This window comes from Myxocyprinus asiaticus, chromosome 8 (assembly GCF_019703515.2).
Source record: "Myxocyprinus asiaticus isolate MX2 ecotype Aquarium Trade chromosome 8, UBuf_Myxa_2, whole genome shotgun sequence".
NCBI classification, from domain to species: Eukaryota; Metazoa; Chordata; class Actinopteri; order Cypriniformes; family Catostomidae; genus Myxocyprinus; species Myxocyprinus asiaticus.
The window spans coordinates 4197257-4215859 of NC_059351.1; the positions used below are offsets into that span (position 1 = coordinate 4197257).

Here is an 18603-nt window from a genome sequence, read left to right on the forward strand (position 1 = left end):
TGGGGGGTGGGGTGGGGTGGGGTGGGGGGGGGGGTATGAAAAATTATTTTAAAAAATTAAAAAAAGATCATAAATAATAATTGATCTCATCCATCATTAATATGTCAAGACAAAAATGGAAATAGACGGTCTGAGCGTAACCCTGCAGGGTCACACAACTGCTTTTGCGGCCCAGCATCCAGTGTGAACTCACTCTGATGGACATCAGTGGCCGAGAGGATTCATCAGAAACGGATTTAGCAAGGAAAGCCCTGAAATGTATTGCTTTTAGTCCAAGTATCGTTCTTAAGCTTTAAATAAAAACATAAAAGTCTTGTTTCCAAGCAGATCTATCTTGACATCCTCGCTCCAATGACCGTGACCCGTGAACTGTGACCGCGGTACGCACTGTCTGAGCGCTGTGAACCGTCAGGGATCTGTAAAATCCTGGTTAGGTTTAGGTTTCTGAGAATCCAAACATTTCCTTATTTTCAACCTATCTTCACGTGAATGTGATTTCCTTGCATCTTGATCTTCTAATGCCTCAAAACATTCCCTCAGACCTTCTATATTCGAAAAATACACAGATAACTCCGACTGTACGAAGGTCCCCGAACAATAGACATATGACCGTGGAAGTAGGAAATTAAAAAGTGCATCGTATGAAACACGAATCAAAATGTTTGCACAAAGTTAAATAGGAAATGAAAAACAGCCTTTGCGCGATTCATTTGAACTTGCCCAAGAAAATGTCCAAGAAAAAGAGTCTTTATCAAGTTTTGCTGTGGTCAAGATGTGCGTATAAATCCACAGAAAGTCTCAGATGGTTGATACTGTAGTGTAATTAGTCTTGACCATCGCAAATGATATCCGCCGAACGGTGTTCCTCCAGTGTGAACGCTCCGTCGGCGAGGTGCTGTGCGTTTGCGGCGAGTCTCCGTCCTTGCCGCGCTATCACTGAACGAGCGCACAGCGCGTTTCAGAACCTCCTCTGGTGTGGACAGCGCCAAAGCTACAGCGCTCTGAATCTACTACAGCGCCTGCGAGAAACTGTCAATCAAGATGAGTCTACCTATCCGGGCAATGCACCTCTGCCGTCACGACACCGATTGGCTAACACTGACCCTGTGTGAAAGTGACGTGCTGTCCCAGTTGTGCGCTGACAAATAAGGAGTCTTGAATCGTAAGCGGCTCTCCGGCTGATCGCTGATCCCATGTTTAATTTCAATTAAGCAAGAAAAAAATGTATAGATATTGAAATATCCGTTTGTACTCACTCATCTAAGTAATAAATAGTTTATAATTAGCTTTTGCTTCAAAATTGAGTTTCTGAATTTCCCATAGGCTAATGCATAAACATTGCTTTTGAACACAATTGCCATATTTTCCAGAAATGCAGAGAAAACAAACGAAATAACACTTTCCCACTCAGTTTCGTGCTCTATTTGCATATCATTTTAGATGATATCGTAGCCTACACTTGCTTGTGCAATTACGAGTGCAGTTTAGTGTATTTCAGGTCCATTTTAAAACCCCTAAAATAGATTTGAATGCGGTGTAGCCTATTCATTATTTAAAAAAAAAAAATCGATTACATGATTCGTTGTTGTTCATGAGCTTCCATAAAAGATGCATCCCATTTATTTTCATTTCAGGAACACTGGCCCTCAAGTTACCAGTCTTGCTCTTCAACGAACGCAGAACTGTTTTATCAGTGTTTTCATGGCAGATCAATTCCATTACCATTATGCAGCAAGTGATGTTTAGTTTGTTTAGTAACTGGTGTGCTTTCAAATCTAGATTATAATTGTTTTTTGGCAAGCACATCAGTGTAAAACAACAATAAATAACAAATATTAAATTGGCATTAAAAAGCGAATAAGAGGTTATTGTTTCTGAACATGATTTAACATTGAATTGATTTATTTATTTATTGCAAGAAAAAGCCATACCTTAAACTTATTCAATTTCTAAATAATGTCTGTATGCTTGGAGCCTACATCTGCACAGTAATTGACTGCTTATTCGATTGAGTGATTGTTCTACCGATTCATTGAACAATTTATTTAATTCCTTTATTTATTTATACACACACAAACAAAAAAATTCTGCACAAGAATAAAACGACATCGGTAATTATTTACAAAGGTGTTACATTCTGTGATGTGAGATGTTACTTTGATTACATATCGTTAAAGGAACACTTTCAACTTTTCTTTTAATCTGTTCTAATTAAACTAAGGCCTATTTAGATCATTTTTAGTCAAGTCAAATTCTACACTTACAGATCAAGGACACAACAATCTTACGTGCCTGTGTGGTCAGAATGATATGCCTATAACGTTCGAATCACTAAACTAAATATATATATATATATATATATATATATATATATATATATATATATATATATATATATATATATATACAGGCCTATTATATAATTTTCTTTAATATTATGATTTTTATTATTTTAAAGCGCTTGAGAAAAAGCCGTGATTTGTTTTCTTCGTGTGTGTGTGTGTGTGTGTGTGTATGTGTGTTGAAAGAGATCTCTGCGTCTTGTGAGCCATCAGTGCCACGAGGGGGCGACCCCTCGACCACGTCAGCAGCCACAAACGCACGCACACTCACACAGTAACCCAAAGTAGCCTAATTAATTGTAGACGTGTAATTATGTTAAAATAAAGATATGCCTATTTGCAGATATTTACATTTATAATATGATATATAATTAAAATATTATCAAGTTACTCAGGCCCATACTATGAAGTTACATTTATGATTATCATTAACCTTTTAATGATTATGACCTTGCGGGCTTGCTTTCAGAAGACACACCTCTCTTACAGAGCACACCCCTCTCAGAGTTTCATTTGATGTATTTCAATGTGTCAGAAGTGCTGTAGGGTTGTTTGGTAGCCCGTGAAAGACAAACACGGCCCCCCCCCCCACACACAAAAAAATAAATAAAAAAAAATATACATTATGACCATTTATAGATTGCAACAATTTTAAAATCTCTTTTAGACATATTTTAAGCCCTCTGTCGGTTTTATGGTATCCATTTTTCCCTAATTTTCCCATTTTCAACCGAGGCATTGTAAAATGCTCATAAATGCCTATATTCTGCATTTTTAGTGTAATGTTGGATTTGAATAGTTCCTCAGAAGCAAATTTCCGTGTTTAAATTGACAAATTAAATATGCAACTAAAGTACAACTAAAAACAGCCAATCATGTACAGAAATTGTTGCTGCTCCAGGCTTGGAAATTTGGAGATAACTTTCTTCAGGATTCAAGACATGTATAAAATCATTAACATAATCCATTAGTGAGTGTTTTTAACGCTTCGAGAAAAAAATGTAAACAATGATAATTTAGGAAGCGGAAAGTAATCACTTGTAGGAAAGACCAATCTAAGTAAAAAGATAAATAATAAATAGTGCATATTGACTACAAAACGAAGTGTTCAGAATATAGGCCCATATCGCCGTTTAAACAGACTAGAAAATAAAAAGCTACAGTCAAAGTCAAGAACATGGCTTGCATTCAGCTAAGTTGGCGGTATGTTTCAAATGAAACACATTGAAACAGAAATATTCATGAGTTAAAACTACTCTATAAATTATATATCTGGCATTTCCATTCAAAAGTGCAATGCATTAATTCTTGAACTCTGGTATTAAAACTGGCTTTTTTGAAGACTGAAGACTTTCTCGCCAGATCAAGCTCCATCAGTCACAAAGCGTACAGGGGGCCTACTCATCGACGTGTCTTTTGTTTACATAAAAGAGAAAGACGAAATCGAATAAGGGGAAGAAAATCAAAAGGTGAGATGAGCCACCTGAACCTATAGATACAATCATGTAGACTGTTACTACAGCAGCTTTCAACTGGTTTCGTTCTGAGTAAGGACATAAAATGACGTGTTGTTTATCTCTGTGGAGAGATACAGTGAGGCTGGCATCATTACTTCTTCTTATATATAGTTTTATACTCACATGAGTCATGACAACAGTCAGTTTTGCCTACAGTGACATTTACGTCTCTCTCAATGCATGCAAGAGTAAAAACAAGCTTAAAATGCCGTCTAATTGTACATTAAAATCTATAGCACACGTGTATTGGGAGAGCTGCACTATTTTTGAGAGTAATTGTATCCATGGATCAAAGAGTTAAGTCATGCTTCTGAATTATATGAATAAAACGTCTGTTCCAAAAGAGACTCCGCTGGCTATCCACTTACTCTCAGGGCTTCTCCATGAAGAGCACATCTTTCAAGAACCTCACTGTTTCAAAGATATACATTTTCTTGGTTTTCGGCAACAAAGTAGCCTATGCCTCATCCATTTTCTGTTCTGCTTTTAAAACGTCGTGTAGGCCAATCTGGAGGTTTTCAATTGAGTTTGTGATCATTTAATTGTACCTTCAGATCTGATTTGGGCAAAAAGCCCAAAGTCCAGCACACTTCAAGCTCATAACACATTGCTGTCAAAATCATACAGTAGCTTTAGAAAAGGTGTTGAAATGCTGAAATGTAGACTTATACTTCATGGCCCATCATAACGTGCAGTTCTAAATTAACACTATATTGGAAGACATTTGTTTGTTCAAAATAAATACATAAATACATAAATAAAATATAATGAATGTCGCAATGGACCACCAACAGATATGTCAGTGCACCAAGGACAAGCACCCAAAACTCAAAGCAGTTTTATACAAGATCTCTGTAGCCTATGTGGAAGTACAGCGTTTGAACAAGTCATTGTATTTGTTAGTTTAGGTTTCTAACAGACAGACACAGTTTGATTAGTACTTTGACTGAAACAGAGAAACAGACAGGGCCCTACCCGACCGTCCGATGCGTAGAGATGGACCCTTTTGGTCCAAGTCCATGCCGTGGCTAGGTCGGACGGGGGGGGGGGGTGGGGGTGGAGTGGGGGTATGGAGTGAACAAAAAGGTTGCCTCTCCAATATCCTCTGTTGCTGTTCTGTCTGCTCTTTTTTTTTTTTTTTTTTTTTTTTGTTGAAACAGTGGTTTTGAGGAATAGTTTGAAATAATGTGACTCTCCCGCTCCCTGTTGCGCCGTTGCAATTGTTCACTGGAGTGAGACTAAACGTTTTAGGTGGAAAAGAGACTCTGAAGGAAGCGTGAAACGATTATGGGGCAAAATCAAGAAAGAGCCGCGCGCTCCATGTGCGCTCATGTCCTCTTTCTTCCTCTCTCTCTCTCTCTCTCTCTCTCTCTCTCTCTCTCTCTCTCTCTCTCTCTCTCTCTCTCTGTCTCACGTGTACACACACACACACACACACCTCGCAAACACCCGCGCAACCCGCTCTCCCTCTTCAGATATGGGCAGTGGGAATACGTGGTCTCGTATCTAATAATTTGCAAGTAACTTTCAAACATAACTTTTGCTCTCTCTCTCTCTCTCTCTCTCTCTCTCTCTCTCTCTCTCTCTCTCTCTCTCTCTCTCGTGCTGATAAGCAACACTTTATAATAACTTATAATATAATAACTTCTTAATCATGTTTGTTATTGTTGTTGATAATGATAAGTCCATACAGTGTTAAAAATTGTTATAATACATAGCCAAACAATTTTGTACATTTTTTATAGCAATTGTTAGGCTTACAGACTATAATTTGTTGCAATAAATAAATACATAAATAAGGAGTAGGCCAGGAGTAGGCCCGTAAAAATGGGTTTCCAGTTGGTGAAGGCCTCTTCGTGTATTTCTTTGCTTTCTCTCAAATAATCATTTTGGTCAACCAGACAAGACTTATGCATCAGAATGCAGTTGCTTTTTTAATTTTATTATGCTTTATTTATTTATTTTATTTGCAACAATGCACGTGAACGCACGCGCTGGATGATTTGAGGTCTAGAGGTTCATGAGCGACACAGAGACAATTGAGCGCTGAACAATGCGATAGACGCTTCGTTCAGTACTCTCTCTGACCTCTACTCAGAAAACAACAAATGTAGCTCATTTAATCGCACCTCACAAAGCCATGCTCCATTGATAGAGAGAGCTAAAGGCAGAATAATGAATGAACCTTTAGACCTTATTCATTTAATATGGAGTGGCCTGTGGCTCATTTCAGATTTTAGATTTGAACCCAGAGGTCAATTATTTAATCAACCTACAGTATATATATATATATATATATATATATATATATATATATATATATATATATATATATATATATATATATATATATATATTCGTGCATGAGTGGAAATAGCCTATTTTAATTTGCTGAATAAATAAACGGAGCTGTTGATTGACATTGTATTTGCGGCAGTTAAAACTGCCCTCTTTGAGCTCGGTTCTGTTCTTATTATGAAGCTCTGATGAGAGATGTGAGCACCAGTGTTACTGTGCAGGTGGCTGTTGTCACGGTGACCTAAGGCCTAATGTAACCACCGCTACACATGCCTCTCCGCTCGAAGATCAAAGGGCAAACTTGTCTTACACAAACTTACATCAACGTCCTCTTTCTTCCCCTTTTTCCCTCCATATCAGCTCCTGTAAGACTTAGGACCACAGAGCCGACCCTTTCATCCATCCATGGCACGTTCGTGGATAATCGACTTTATTATTATTATTATTTTTATTACTATTATTATTATTATTATTATTATTATTATTATTATTATTATACAGTTTACTTTTTTATTTTAATTATTTGTATTTACATTTCTGATGGGCAAATCACAGAAAAAAAAAATCATATATATATATATTTTTATTTGTTATTTATTTTATTTTTTTTGTCAATGAGAAAAATACCGCGTTATCAGTTGAGACTTATTTTACTCAGACCTGAAAAGTACAATAAAACCCATATGTAGGCTTAAATCTTTTATAAAGATATGCAACATTACATTATCGCTTAAAAATGCATAATTATAATATTATAATAATTATTGTCATGTAATGAAATATCCAAATTCATCAGACTAAAAAAAAGACTAAATTAGCGAGTTATCATCAAAAGAACCCTTAGAACTTTCTATTCCTCACAAAAATGTATCATAGTTTTTGCCAAATTTACTACAGTTATTGCACTGTGATAAATTGCCACGAGCACCCACTGTCATTAAAATACACGAAAGTAAAATAAAAGAACTAATGTAAAAAAAAATAAATAAATAAAATAAATAAAAAAGTCGTAAAAATGCTGAAAACTCGGCAACAGTAAATGCAGTAGGCCTATAGCCCCATTCGGGCTATGAATAAACGAATAAAAATAATATAAGAAGAATAAAAAATGACAATGTGCTATAGAGGTCGTTCTGTAAGATTTCATGCAAAGGGTTTAATCGCAAACATCTCTCTGTTGATATTTCGTTTGGCTGCATTTTCCCTGAACATCAGTCTTAACGTGACGCGGATACAAAATGTGGTGTTTCCTTCTCTTCTTAATTTAATTAATAAAGTAATTAAAGCGCGGAGAGTTTTGGGTTAGGGGGAATTTTGGCTGTTGCCCTGCTGGAAGCGGAAATAATCGCTGCTTTAGACCGAGACGCGAGACTGAAAGCGGACAATTAAAACAAAAAGTAAACAAAAACATTGAGGAAATCAACAACATTAATGAGGCCTCTATTTTTAATCCACCCATTTGTTTCTGAACGGTGTTATTAAGTGTTGCAAATGAGCGAATAATGTCTATTTGGCTTTTATTTTATTTTTTCAATATTTACTCACGCAACCTCCTTTAAACTTAGTGTGAATACCTAATATGTTGGCCTTCCCATTAGGATCCCTTTGTAAAATTAGCTATTTTCCGCCAAAATACCACTGCAACTATAATTAATTATTTCAACGATAAAACTGTGAAAAAAGATGTAGCCCTACGCCAACAGTGTCAAAAAATCAGAAAGCTTCACTGTAAAAAAAAATTTTTTTTAAAAAAATTGTATTTTATTTTATTACAATAAATAAATAAATAAGACTGGCAGCTGTGGTTGCCCGAATATTTATGCAAAAACTATGGTAAACAGCTTTACAGAACAAGCTGTAAATTTTACAGTTTAAAACTGTTGTCATTTACATCACCATGCTGGCTCTGAAAAAAAATAAAAAAAATAAAAATAAAAATAAAAAAATTTATAGTGAAGCTTTCTGATTTTTTGACACGTCATAAACTTGATCTTAACCTTCTGAAAGTGTAAAAATCTGCGTTTTACTTTATAAGGCATTGTTAATCACCGTAACATTTACAGAAGAGCACATGATGACATGAAGTTCACCAATAGTGGCTCTTCCAGGAGTAATAACTAATAAACATGTAGAGACAGTGCTCAGTGTCACTCACACAAACACTAAACACCATCAGAGTTACACATGTGACATTTAAATAATGCAGTAAACATGAACTAAACTACATTAAATATAAAACAGAACACCACAATGTACAGAACTGATATTAAAAATAAGAAACATAACTATTCCCTGAAAATATAATGAAATATGTATATAAAAGAGAATTATGGGAACGCCCGATAATAGTTTTTTACTGTAATTTTAACAATAATTTACTGTAAAAATGTCATGTACGCTAATGTAAATTTTGACCATTAATTATACAGGAAAATCATAATTTTTACATCTAAAAAATGTCATTTTGACAACATTTTATTGTAAAAACTACTGTATTGTCTTTTAAAATATATTAAAAAAATGTTACTATATATTTTACAGTTCATATTTGTTAATCAATTAACGTTTTATTTCTGTAGCATTTTTACAGTCCTTTTTTGTTAAAATTACAGACATTTTTTACAGTGTTCTTAAACAGTTTGAAGGAGATTCCATGTTAGTTTATTATAACAGTGGTTAACTGTTAACTATTAGATTTTGGCTGAAATTATGGTTACAGTGGTATTTTTATGTTGGCAATTAGCCTACTTAAAATAGCACAGTCTTTGTGAAATGGGACAGAAATAGCTGCATTTTGTGGAATGACAGCATCCAAAAGAAAAGTGCAATGATTTTCAACGAAGATTTTGTTTTGTGTTAATTCTCTGAAACCAAATTTTCCACCTGGGCTTATTTTACATGACTACATGCTTAATAAAGAAAATATTTACAATTTAAAAAAAGGCTGGTATCCAGTGCTCTGGTATTGTTGAGAGGAACAGGGTCCTCATAATAAAAAATACTAAATCTTAAAATCTGTTTTTAATTCAAATATAAAAATCAAATGGGGAATTATCTAATCTCATCAGAAAATTCAGTGCCAGGTCTAGGCCTGTCAACACTTGGCACAACACCAGACCACACAAAGAGGACATGGTTTCTTCTGTGACTGTTTTGTTCCAGATCTTGTGACATGTGTAGTGACATGCTGGGGTCAAACTGTGCCTTGACATTCTGAGTAGACCATCAAAAAAGAGAGCAAATTTCACAATGGGCAAATGACACCAATGTGCATAATAAAAAGTAAGAAGACCCTGCACGGATCTTTTTCACATGTAATGTATTCTTTATTATAACTACTTAGTATTACCCCATTATCTGGAACACTTAACATGTTATATTGGTTTTCTTTTGGAAAAGAACATTCTGGGCTGTAAGATTGCTTCTGTTAGAAAATCGCATCAACCAGCCCACTTCCACTGCTAGATTCCAATACAGCAATAAAGCTATTATGTTTGTATATAGCACCCAAATAGACTTATAACTTTCAATGCCATGATAATTGTATGCTCAAATATTGATCATAGCACAGTATGGGTCAATGTTACACATGAATAACGCACTGAAGGTGCAGACTGTGGAGACATCAGCAATATAAATGCAGGAGTAGGTGAAGGTGGCCATTTGGCTTAATTTCCCAAATGAAAATCTTTCTCATGCAGAACAGCCATGTGGAATCAGATATTGGAATGGGGAGGCCTGCATCCTCGCTTGTGACTCCATCTTCAACGCCCGACTGGTTTGAATTTGTGCAGATTAACCGATGAACAAGTGCTTCCCTTTTCCTTTTAAACAACAACAGTAATGACGATCAACAAATATGTCCAAAATCAGACTTCTCATGTGGCAATTTCTGAAGAGCAGCCATGCATTCCGTTTTCCAGCTTCAATCACTTTTTCTACAGATTTTTCCAAAAATGTGGTTTATATGGTGGGCTTTGGCTTCATTTAGGAAATGTAACCTTTTAAAAGAAAACAATCCACTGCTTTGATGGCCTTTTCTGACACTGACACGCATGGAGACGTCTCCAGAATCAGATGGCATTCACACGATGATTCCCACATCAATCGGCATGCGTCACTCATGCCATAGGTTTCAAGAGATGATAAAGGTAGGCTGGAATTTAACAAAAATAGAAGAAAGAAAGAAAGAAAGAAAGAAAGAAAAGCACAAATGTGTGCATGCGATTCATATTTAGATATGTTACCTGTTAAGATATGTAAATGTGGACCTCAGAAGAGTCCAAAGGCAACCGATGAAAGATTCTTTGGCATTTAATGTTGATTATAGTCAAAGAGATAGCAAGAAGTTCACACCTAAAGTAAAATGGCAAAATATTAAGTGCCAGTAATATGTTGCTTATGTCTTGGATAACTAAATGCCAAGAACAAATTAAATTATTTACCATTCGACATTTCACAACCTGAAGTAAGCTTGCCATGTCCTAAAAAAGGCTAAATTATGACAGACTGTGAACTTGACAGACATGAGGGGTCTTCATGGTTCCTCTCTGTGTGTCATTCATTCTCTGTTTTGTTTTTTCTTGTCTCATGACAACAAAAGGACTTTCTGACTTTGATTTGAGGACAAAAAATTATTTAAATGTGATATAATAATAGCCTTACTTCTTGCTAAGAAATAATAATAAAAGATTAGTCTATGCCAAACAAGAGTGTGGGATGGGATTTAGGGAGTTTGGGCTCCTCCTTGGCGCCCCCCAGCAGACGGCACCCTAGGTGACCGCCTAGTTCGCCTATGCCTAGAAACGACCCTGTTTACATTCATGCATTTGGCAGAGGCTTTAATCCAAGGGCGTAGCCAGGAAATTACTTTTTGGTGGGCCTCAATAAAAAAGGATGGGCCTAGTTTTCGGCAAAAGTTTTGTTTAGCCAAATTTTCCTTGACAACAGAGAACCGGCGCATTCAAACAGTTCTTTCACACTTTCAGAAATCAGAATTTATAATTTTTTTTTAAACTATCTTATAATTATATATTTGAAGTCAAAGAATAATCTCTAATATTCTAGGTGGGCCTGAGTCAAATTTGGGTGGGCCCAGACCCACCCTTGGCTACGCCACTGCTTTAATCCAACGTGACTTACAGTGCATTGCATGTAGGCTATACATTTTATTAGTTTGTATGTTCCCTGGGACTCCAACCCATGATCCTGGCATTGCTAGTGCCACGCTCTACAAGTTGAACTGCAGGAGCCCTAATTTTTTAACAATTATTATTTTAACTTAAAACTTATTTTTTTATCTGTTCTCACCCAAAACCGATTAAATATGTTCAGAAGATATGGCTTTAACCACTGGAGTCTTATGAATTACTTTTATGCTGCATTTATGTGCTTATCGGAGCTTCAAAATGTTGATACCTAATCTCTTGCATTGTGAGGATCTACAGAGCTGAAATATTCTTCTAAAAATCTTTGTGTTCTGCAGAGGAAAGACAGTCATACACATCTGGGATTTCAGGAGGGTGAATAGATCATGAAAGAATTTTCAATTTTGGTTGAGCTATCCCTTTAAATGTTGCGCATCTTTCCCAGGTAAAAAGAATAGTCGGCCATCCCTTTCTCCGCCCCTCCCCCTCTGGAGCCCGGAATCGAGTTTCCCGTGTTGCCTTTCGAAAATCGGAAACGTATAAACAGGTCAGATATATTATTCACTCACTTAGAAAACGCATCAAAAATGTGTCCTATGGTGTGGTTGAGTTTCGAACCACTGACGAATCTTTTAAAAACACTGTCGTGTCCGTGTATTAGTAGTAAGACATCAGCCGGCTTCCGTACATGAATACACGTGGGTGATTGAGCAGCACTTGATAGCACTGAGGCTAACACACGTTTTTCCCGTTATAAATGGTCTAATTAGGATGTTAGTAGCTTCTACTAACATGGAAAGGTGGAAAGGAACCCAGTGATTTCACCCAGATATTTATTATTCTGAATACTTGAGTTTTTCGATTCTATACCTTTCCAGCTAGGCAACTGCCTGTTTTGATGTTGTTGTGCAAAGTTATGAGTAAAGTTTATGTTCATGAACTTAACAATCGTTTTATTGGATTTTAACTGAAACGATTCTTTCTTTGACTCTTATACTGCTGTCAAACATACTAGAGTATAAACAAACAAAGTCCGCGCATGATGGAAGCTATATCAAAGTCTTTCTAGCAAGTCAGGTCATCTTTGGAACGCTCTAGGGAGACTATTTCCAGTCATGCCAGTGCAGCTCCTATCTACTTCAATGGGGAAAGATGAAATCAACTAAACGGTTGGTCAAGATTACGATCGAAGGACACATTTACAATGAGCAGTAAAATCTGACAACAATGGTATCATAAATTGTGCTTCTTTACCTCATTTTACGCTAAAAAAACGCAATTTTCTCAGCTTGAATAGCTAACACGCATGCGCATTGTCGAGTTGATTGACAGGCGATGTCTGTATCTAAAAGATTATTGGCTCTTTTACCTGTAAGGCGGGACTTCCTTTCTAAATCCGTTGACCGTTGGCTGCCGTTGGGCGTTCCAATTTCTCCCATTTATTTAAATATAAGTGACCCGTCTCTGCTAAATAATCTCTGGCTATGTGCGATGTAGACCACTTCACAGACTGGCTTAAGACATTAACTAATAAACAGATAAACGTCCGCTAAATTGACCAAAATTGATCACAAAGCAGTGAGCTAACCATAGACCAGTGGTTCTCGAATCGGCTGTAAGGGAGTGCTAGGGGTAGAAAAAAAAAGATTAAAAAGAAAAAAGTGAACATTTTCTGAATTTGACATCATTACTGATTTATCCTGAAATCAAAAGGTTAATCATGGTTATTTTTTTTCTATTGACAGCCATAGTTTTAACAGTTAGAAACGAATACAAATGTGCATGTAGGCTCATAGATACTTATTTATGTATTTTTGTTGTATCTTCCTGTGGATTTTCTTTGCAACTGTTGCCTTTAACTTGTCCGCAGAGGTTTGTAAGGATTGTAATAAATATAATATTACTCTAATCGTGGGTAGAAAACAGATCAACTTAGCCTAAAACTAAGTAAACATTTTCCAGATATAGTTTAATAATTTGTTTCATCTTTAGTACAACGACAATATAGAAGCCAATTAGTCATTCATTGTATTATGCATTTTTGTTCTAGCACAATAAAAATGGGTGTTTATACATGAAAATATATAGCTATTTTTATATTTTAGGAATGGGTCCCTTGCAAGGGGATCATCATTTTTGGTGGTCCTTGGTATCAAAAAAGTTTAAAAACCCCTGCCTTGGGGGCCTGGGTAGCTCGGCGAGTATTGACGCTGACTATGATGCTGACTACCACACCTGGAGTCGCGAGTTCGAATCCAGGGCATGCTGAGTGACTCCAGCCAGGTCTCCTAAGCAACCAAATTAGCCCGGTTGCTAGGGAGGGTAGAGTCACATGGGGTAACCTCCTTGTGTTTGTGATTAGGGTTTCTCGCTCTCAATGGGGCATGGAGAGTAGCATGAGCCTCCACATGCTGCGAGTCTCCGCGGTGTCATGCACAGCGAGCCATGCGATAAGATGCGTGGATTGACGGTCTCAGAAGCGGAGGCAACTGGGACTTGTCCTCCACCACCCGGATTGAGGTGACTAACCGCGCCATCACGAGGATCTACTAAGTAGTGGGATTGAGCATTCCAAATTGGGAGGGGAAAAAAAATCCTGCTTTTTTTGTTTTGTTTTTTTTCTCTCCCAATTTGGAATGCTTAATTCCCAACGTGCTTTTAAGTCCTCGTGGTCGCGTAGTGATTCGCCTCAATCTGGGTGGCGGAGGACGAATCTCAGTTGCCTCCACGTCTGAGACCGTCAACCCGCGCATCTTATCACGTGGCTTGTTGAGCGCGTTGCCACAGAGACATAGCGTGTGTGGAGGCTTCGCCGTCCACCGTGGCATCCGCGTTCAACTTGCCATGCGCCCCACCGAGAACAAACCACATTATAGCGTTCACGAGGAGTGACTCTACCCTGCCTAGCAACTGGGCCAATTTGGTTGCTTAGGAGACCTGGCTGGAGTCACTCAGCAAGCCCTGGCATTCGAAATAGCGAACTCCAGGGCTGGTAGCCAGTGTCTTTACCACTGAGCTACCCAGGCCCCCAAAACCCTGCCTTATTTAATTTAACCTAAGCTAAACAGTACACTGAAAAAAAAATGATGTGTTGGATTTACTTAAAATATATATGTAGCATTTTTGCATCACGCTTTTTAAGTAAATTCATCTTATGGTCATTTCATGTCAACACAACTAGGAAACTTTTGTTAGGTATACACAGATGAAACCTTTAACATAAAGCTGCACTTCAGCTATTCACACGTACAAGGGAAAATTACATGGATCGAACAGGATCCAAGTTGACCACCAATGGAACAATAATCACTGTAATGGTGACTTTACACAAACCATCTATTTACAGTGAAACAACATCAGTAATACTAAAAACAGCTAAAATCTCTATGAATTCTAAATATAAACTAATTAAATGCCCACAGAAGTTCCTTTTGACCAAACAAACATGCTTAAACTGTTTAAGTGCAAGCGCTTATAGGTATTCCCCCACAACCTCAGTTCTATACTTGATTGTTTGAGTTAGAAGTACTTAAAATATGAATTTTTATGGATTTGTAAAGCACTGTAAGCTAAAACAGTTCAAGGAACTCATTATTATTAATTTACTTTATGTAACTCTCTAAGTTCACCTTAAAATTGTTATTTGTGTGTACACATTAATGAAAATTAAGTAAAGCTATTTATTTTTATACATTATGGTTGTTGAGCCGACAAATCCTTGTTTTCGATGTAGCTGTGTGCCGTAGTAGACTGTGGGTGTTTTATGCAGTAGGTTCCTGTGGCGATATTGTGTCTTGTTTTCCATATCGGAAAGTATTTTTTCATAGACGGTGATGAGGAATGAATTTACGTTGCACAAAGCTGTTCTCTTCATCGCCTTAATGATGATGATGATGCATTAAGAGACTGGCATACAGTTGATAACAGTGATTGATATGCTACATGGTGATTATGTTGTATGATGTAAGTGTGATCACTGAATTGTTTTCATAATGCATTAATAATAACTGATGATGAAGTTTATGGCTACTCTCTCTTTAGGGCTCTCCTTGAGATGTTCTCGGGGTATCAGGAGAGGGACGATTATGAGGATGAGCTGTACCGGGATGAGGCCGACTCGGGTTTGTCTGATGCTGACAGCGAGCTGGAGTTCAGGCTTTATTCACAGCTGCATTACTGTGCTGAGGACCATGAGGACTTGACAGAGGTCCAGTCAGCAAGAGCACAGACTCAACCTCAGCAGAATTCCTTGGCTCCTTGTCCTGCTCCATCTGATGTCATTGAGATTGACTCTGGCCCAGATGCTATCACGGTCTCAGACAACACAGAGGAAGATGACAGCGTGTGTGCTAAGAAAGGTCAAACATCAAAGCACTGTAGCCTGGCACACAGGAAGTTGCAGCCCTATGGCATTCATTCACCCGGTCCCGCACAGGCTCGAACTGGAAGGAGTTCCCCTGACGATGTTGTGGTGTTGGATTCTGAGTCAGACGAGAGCTCGGATTCACACTCTATACCTCCTTTTGTGGAGGATGTGGATTCGGACTCGGATGAATTGGAGAACTGGATGATTCTGGGCCGAGAGAAACAGGATGGAGATCAGAGCATCCAGCTGAACCTTTCCATACCGGATAACTGTGAGAGACAGGGTAAGACTGTGTGTGTACGTGTGTGGAATTTGGTTTTCATTCTTATTTGCTTCAAATACCCAGCAAGAAAATCAAGATGTAAGTGATAAAGAAGCCCAAATAAGAGGGTAGAATTAAAGGTGCATTCAGTCATTTTTTGTTTATTTTGCTCTTGAGAAAGGCCTTAAACAACACAAACAGCGTCATATAGGTTCATTGGGTTTATTTTAAGCCTGTTCCAAATGTTTTGCTCCAAAACATTTTGATTCACTTTTGTGAATGACAGACTTTGAAATTCTGCGGTGTTCTGTGCAGTGATTCCGCTTGGGTCTGCAGGTGACTAGCTCCATTTAAAAATTCTGTCATCATTTACTCACCCTCGTGTCATTTTAAACATGTATGACTTTCTTCCATGGAACACAAAAGGAGACGTTTTACTGATCTTTTCCCATACATGAAAGCATATAGTGACCAGGGGCTGCATGCTCCAATAATGACCAAATAAGCAGATTTAAAGTAGTCCATACTCCATACGCAGGGTTTTTCCTGTGTCAAAAATGGTCATCGGTAGTGGCTGATGTACAGTGAATTGATTGTTCACCCAAAAATGAAAATTCTCTCATTATTCACTTACCCTGATGCCATCCCAGATGTGCATGACTGTCTTTCTTCAGCAGAACACCAATGAAGATTTTTAGAAGAAGATAGAGCTCTGTCAGTTCCTTATAATGCAAGTAAATGGGTGCCAGCACTTTGACAGTCCAAAAGTCACATTTAAGCAGGATAAAAGTAATCCACATGACTCCAGTTGATCAATTAATTTCTTCTGAAGCAAATCGATAGGTTTATGTAAGAAACAAGTCGATAATTAAAACATTTTTAACTTTAAATCGGCACTTCCGTCCAGGGCTCTAATGCTGTTTGAAATGGCCGAATTCTGGCATGACATTCGTTCTTCTGTTGTAAATAAGCGGCGCTTCCGAATTCTTGCGTGAACTCACCAACACGCTTACGTCACGCGACAGCTACGTGATGTGTCAACTGCTGGCAGTAAGCGCTTTTTAAAAGTTAATAACATTTTAATTATCGATTTATTTTTTACACAAACGTATTGATTCGCTTCAGAAGCGAATTAATTGGTTCTCAATTATACGGGTTGGTATGCATTTCTACCGCAGCTCAACTGATTTTGAAGTCTAGTGACGCATCTGAAGTATCTGGTTTAGCAGCGTCAAGTACACAGGTGGAGGCGCAACCTCGGCTAATGCACCTGTATGGCTCTTAAAGCTCGAGCTCTTAAACTTGCAGCTTTGCGAGAATCAGTGAGAAGTAAGGCGTGAGAAGTGGAAACCATTTGAGTTCGGAACAGAATTCTACATCACCATCCTTGAATTTACTATAGTAACACTAACTGTACTTTAGGCAGATATAGATTGATAATAATTATTATCATATCACTACATCAGCTCTATTATATTTGTCATAGGCTACATTAGGGGAGTGAGGGAATATAATACATTTTTGTTACAACTTATAAATATATATATGTTGCATTTATTGTTTTTACATGTGTTTAGAGTAGGTCTACTGATTATAATGACAAAAATGCCATAGTTTGTTTTATAGAAATCATGTTACATCTAACCATGTTAGTGAAGATCCATGCTTCCATGTGTTTACTGTGGTCTTGTTACAAATACCACTGCTAAAACTATAAAAATAAATAATTAATGAATAAATAAAAATGTTCAAAAAGGCAAATGTAAAATATATTAACAATATCACTTTTATTATTAGTTTCTGTCTTTGCATTTTCATTTTATAGGCCCCAGATATAGCCCTCCATCTGTTTGAATTCAAGAAACACAAGGTTTGGTCTCACATTCATGAAGCGTAAGCCTGCTGAATTTATTAACAAAACTTTAAAATTAAGCAATGCATCGAAGTTGCATTCAGCAAATTAAGCAAATAACGCACATATTGAGTTTTGGTAAGGTATGGGAATGAAGTAGGGGGGCGTTCATCAAAAAAAGGTTGAGAACCACTGGCCAAAACACATTTAAAAAGTTAACTTTTTTAATGCAACTGCCACTGTTGTAATGTAATGAAAAAATCTATTAAAGTTTACTGAGATAAATGTTAGTAATGGTGTTAATGAGTAGATGTGAAAAGTCTTGTAATCGATGCTGGTGAAGGGCAGGTGTTTCCTCTTTCCCTCATCAGTGTTGTTCAGAATGTCATTGCTGTAGCCATTTGAAATGGTTGAATTGCCCCGACACACGCGTGATACCAGTCTTCAATCACCCTGCGCACATCAGTGTACGACATGAGAAGCATATTTAGCGCTTATAAAGAGCCAAAAGCAACGTGAATATCATTTGGCGGCCGCTGAAAAATTTTAAATGCAGGAAAAACCCTTCATACGACATTTGCACTATATTCATTTTGGAGCTATGTGCCAGCTTTGTGTAAAGAATAGACTGAAATTAAGTCGTCAAATCTCATTTGTTCTTGTGCATATTCAGACTTGGCATGTGAAAATGTGTTGCCCAAGGTTCAATGTCAATGACGTTAAGCAGCATTGGCTCTCGCATGTAGTGGTCGACTGATATGGGCTTTTCAATGGCCGATGCAGATACAGTATAAATGCAGATAAACATAATACAATTTA

At 37.3% G+C, this 18603-nt stretch overlaps 1 protein-coding gene across 2 annotated transcripts in view; it reads left to right on the forward strand.

The window, feature by feature from the left end:
* The first annotated feature begins 11792 nt into the window (after nt 1–11792).
* The window catches only part of LOC127445363 (zinc finger CCHC domain-containing protein 7-like), a 72465-nt gene continuing 65654 nt past the window's right edge, over nt 11793–18603 (forward strand). The window contains exons 1-2 of one of the 2 annotated variants that reach the window (XM_051705398.1): nt 11793–11851; nt 15346–15953. In XM_051705398.1, coding sequence (XP_051561358.1) covers nt 15359–15953 — 595 coding nt within the window. In that variant the 5' untranslated portion in view covers nt 11793–11851; nt 15346–15358. Of the gene's footprint in view, nt 11852–12336; nt 12474–15345; nt 15954–18603 lie in introns of those variants that run through there. The other variant, XM_051705396.1, reaches the window with a different exon arrangement.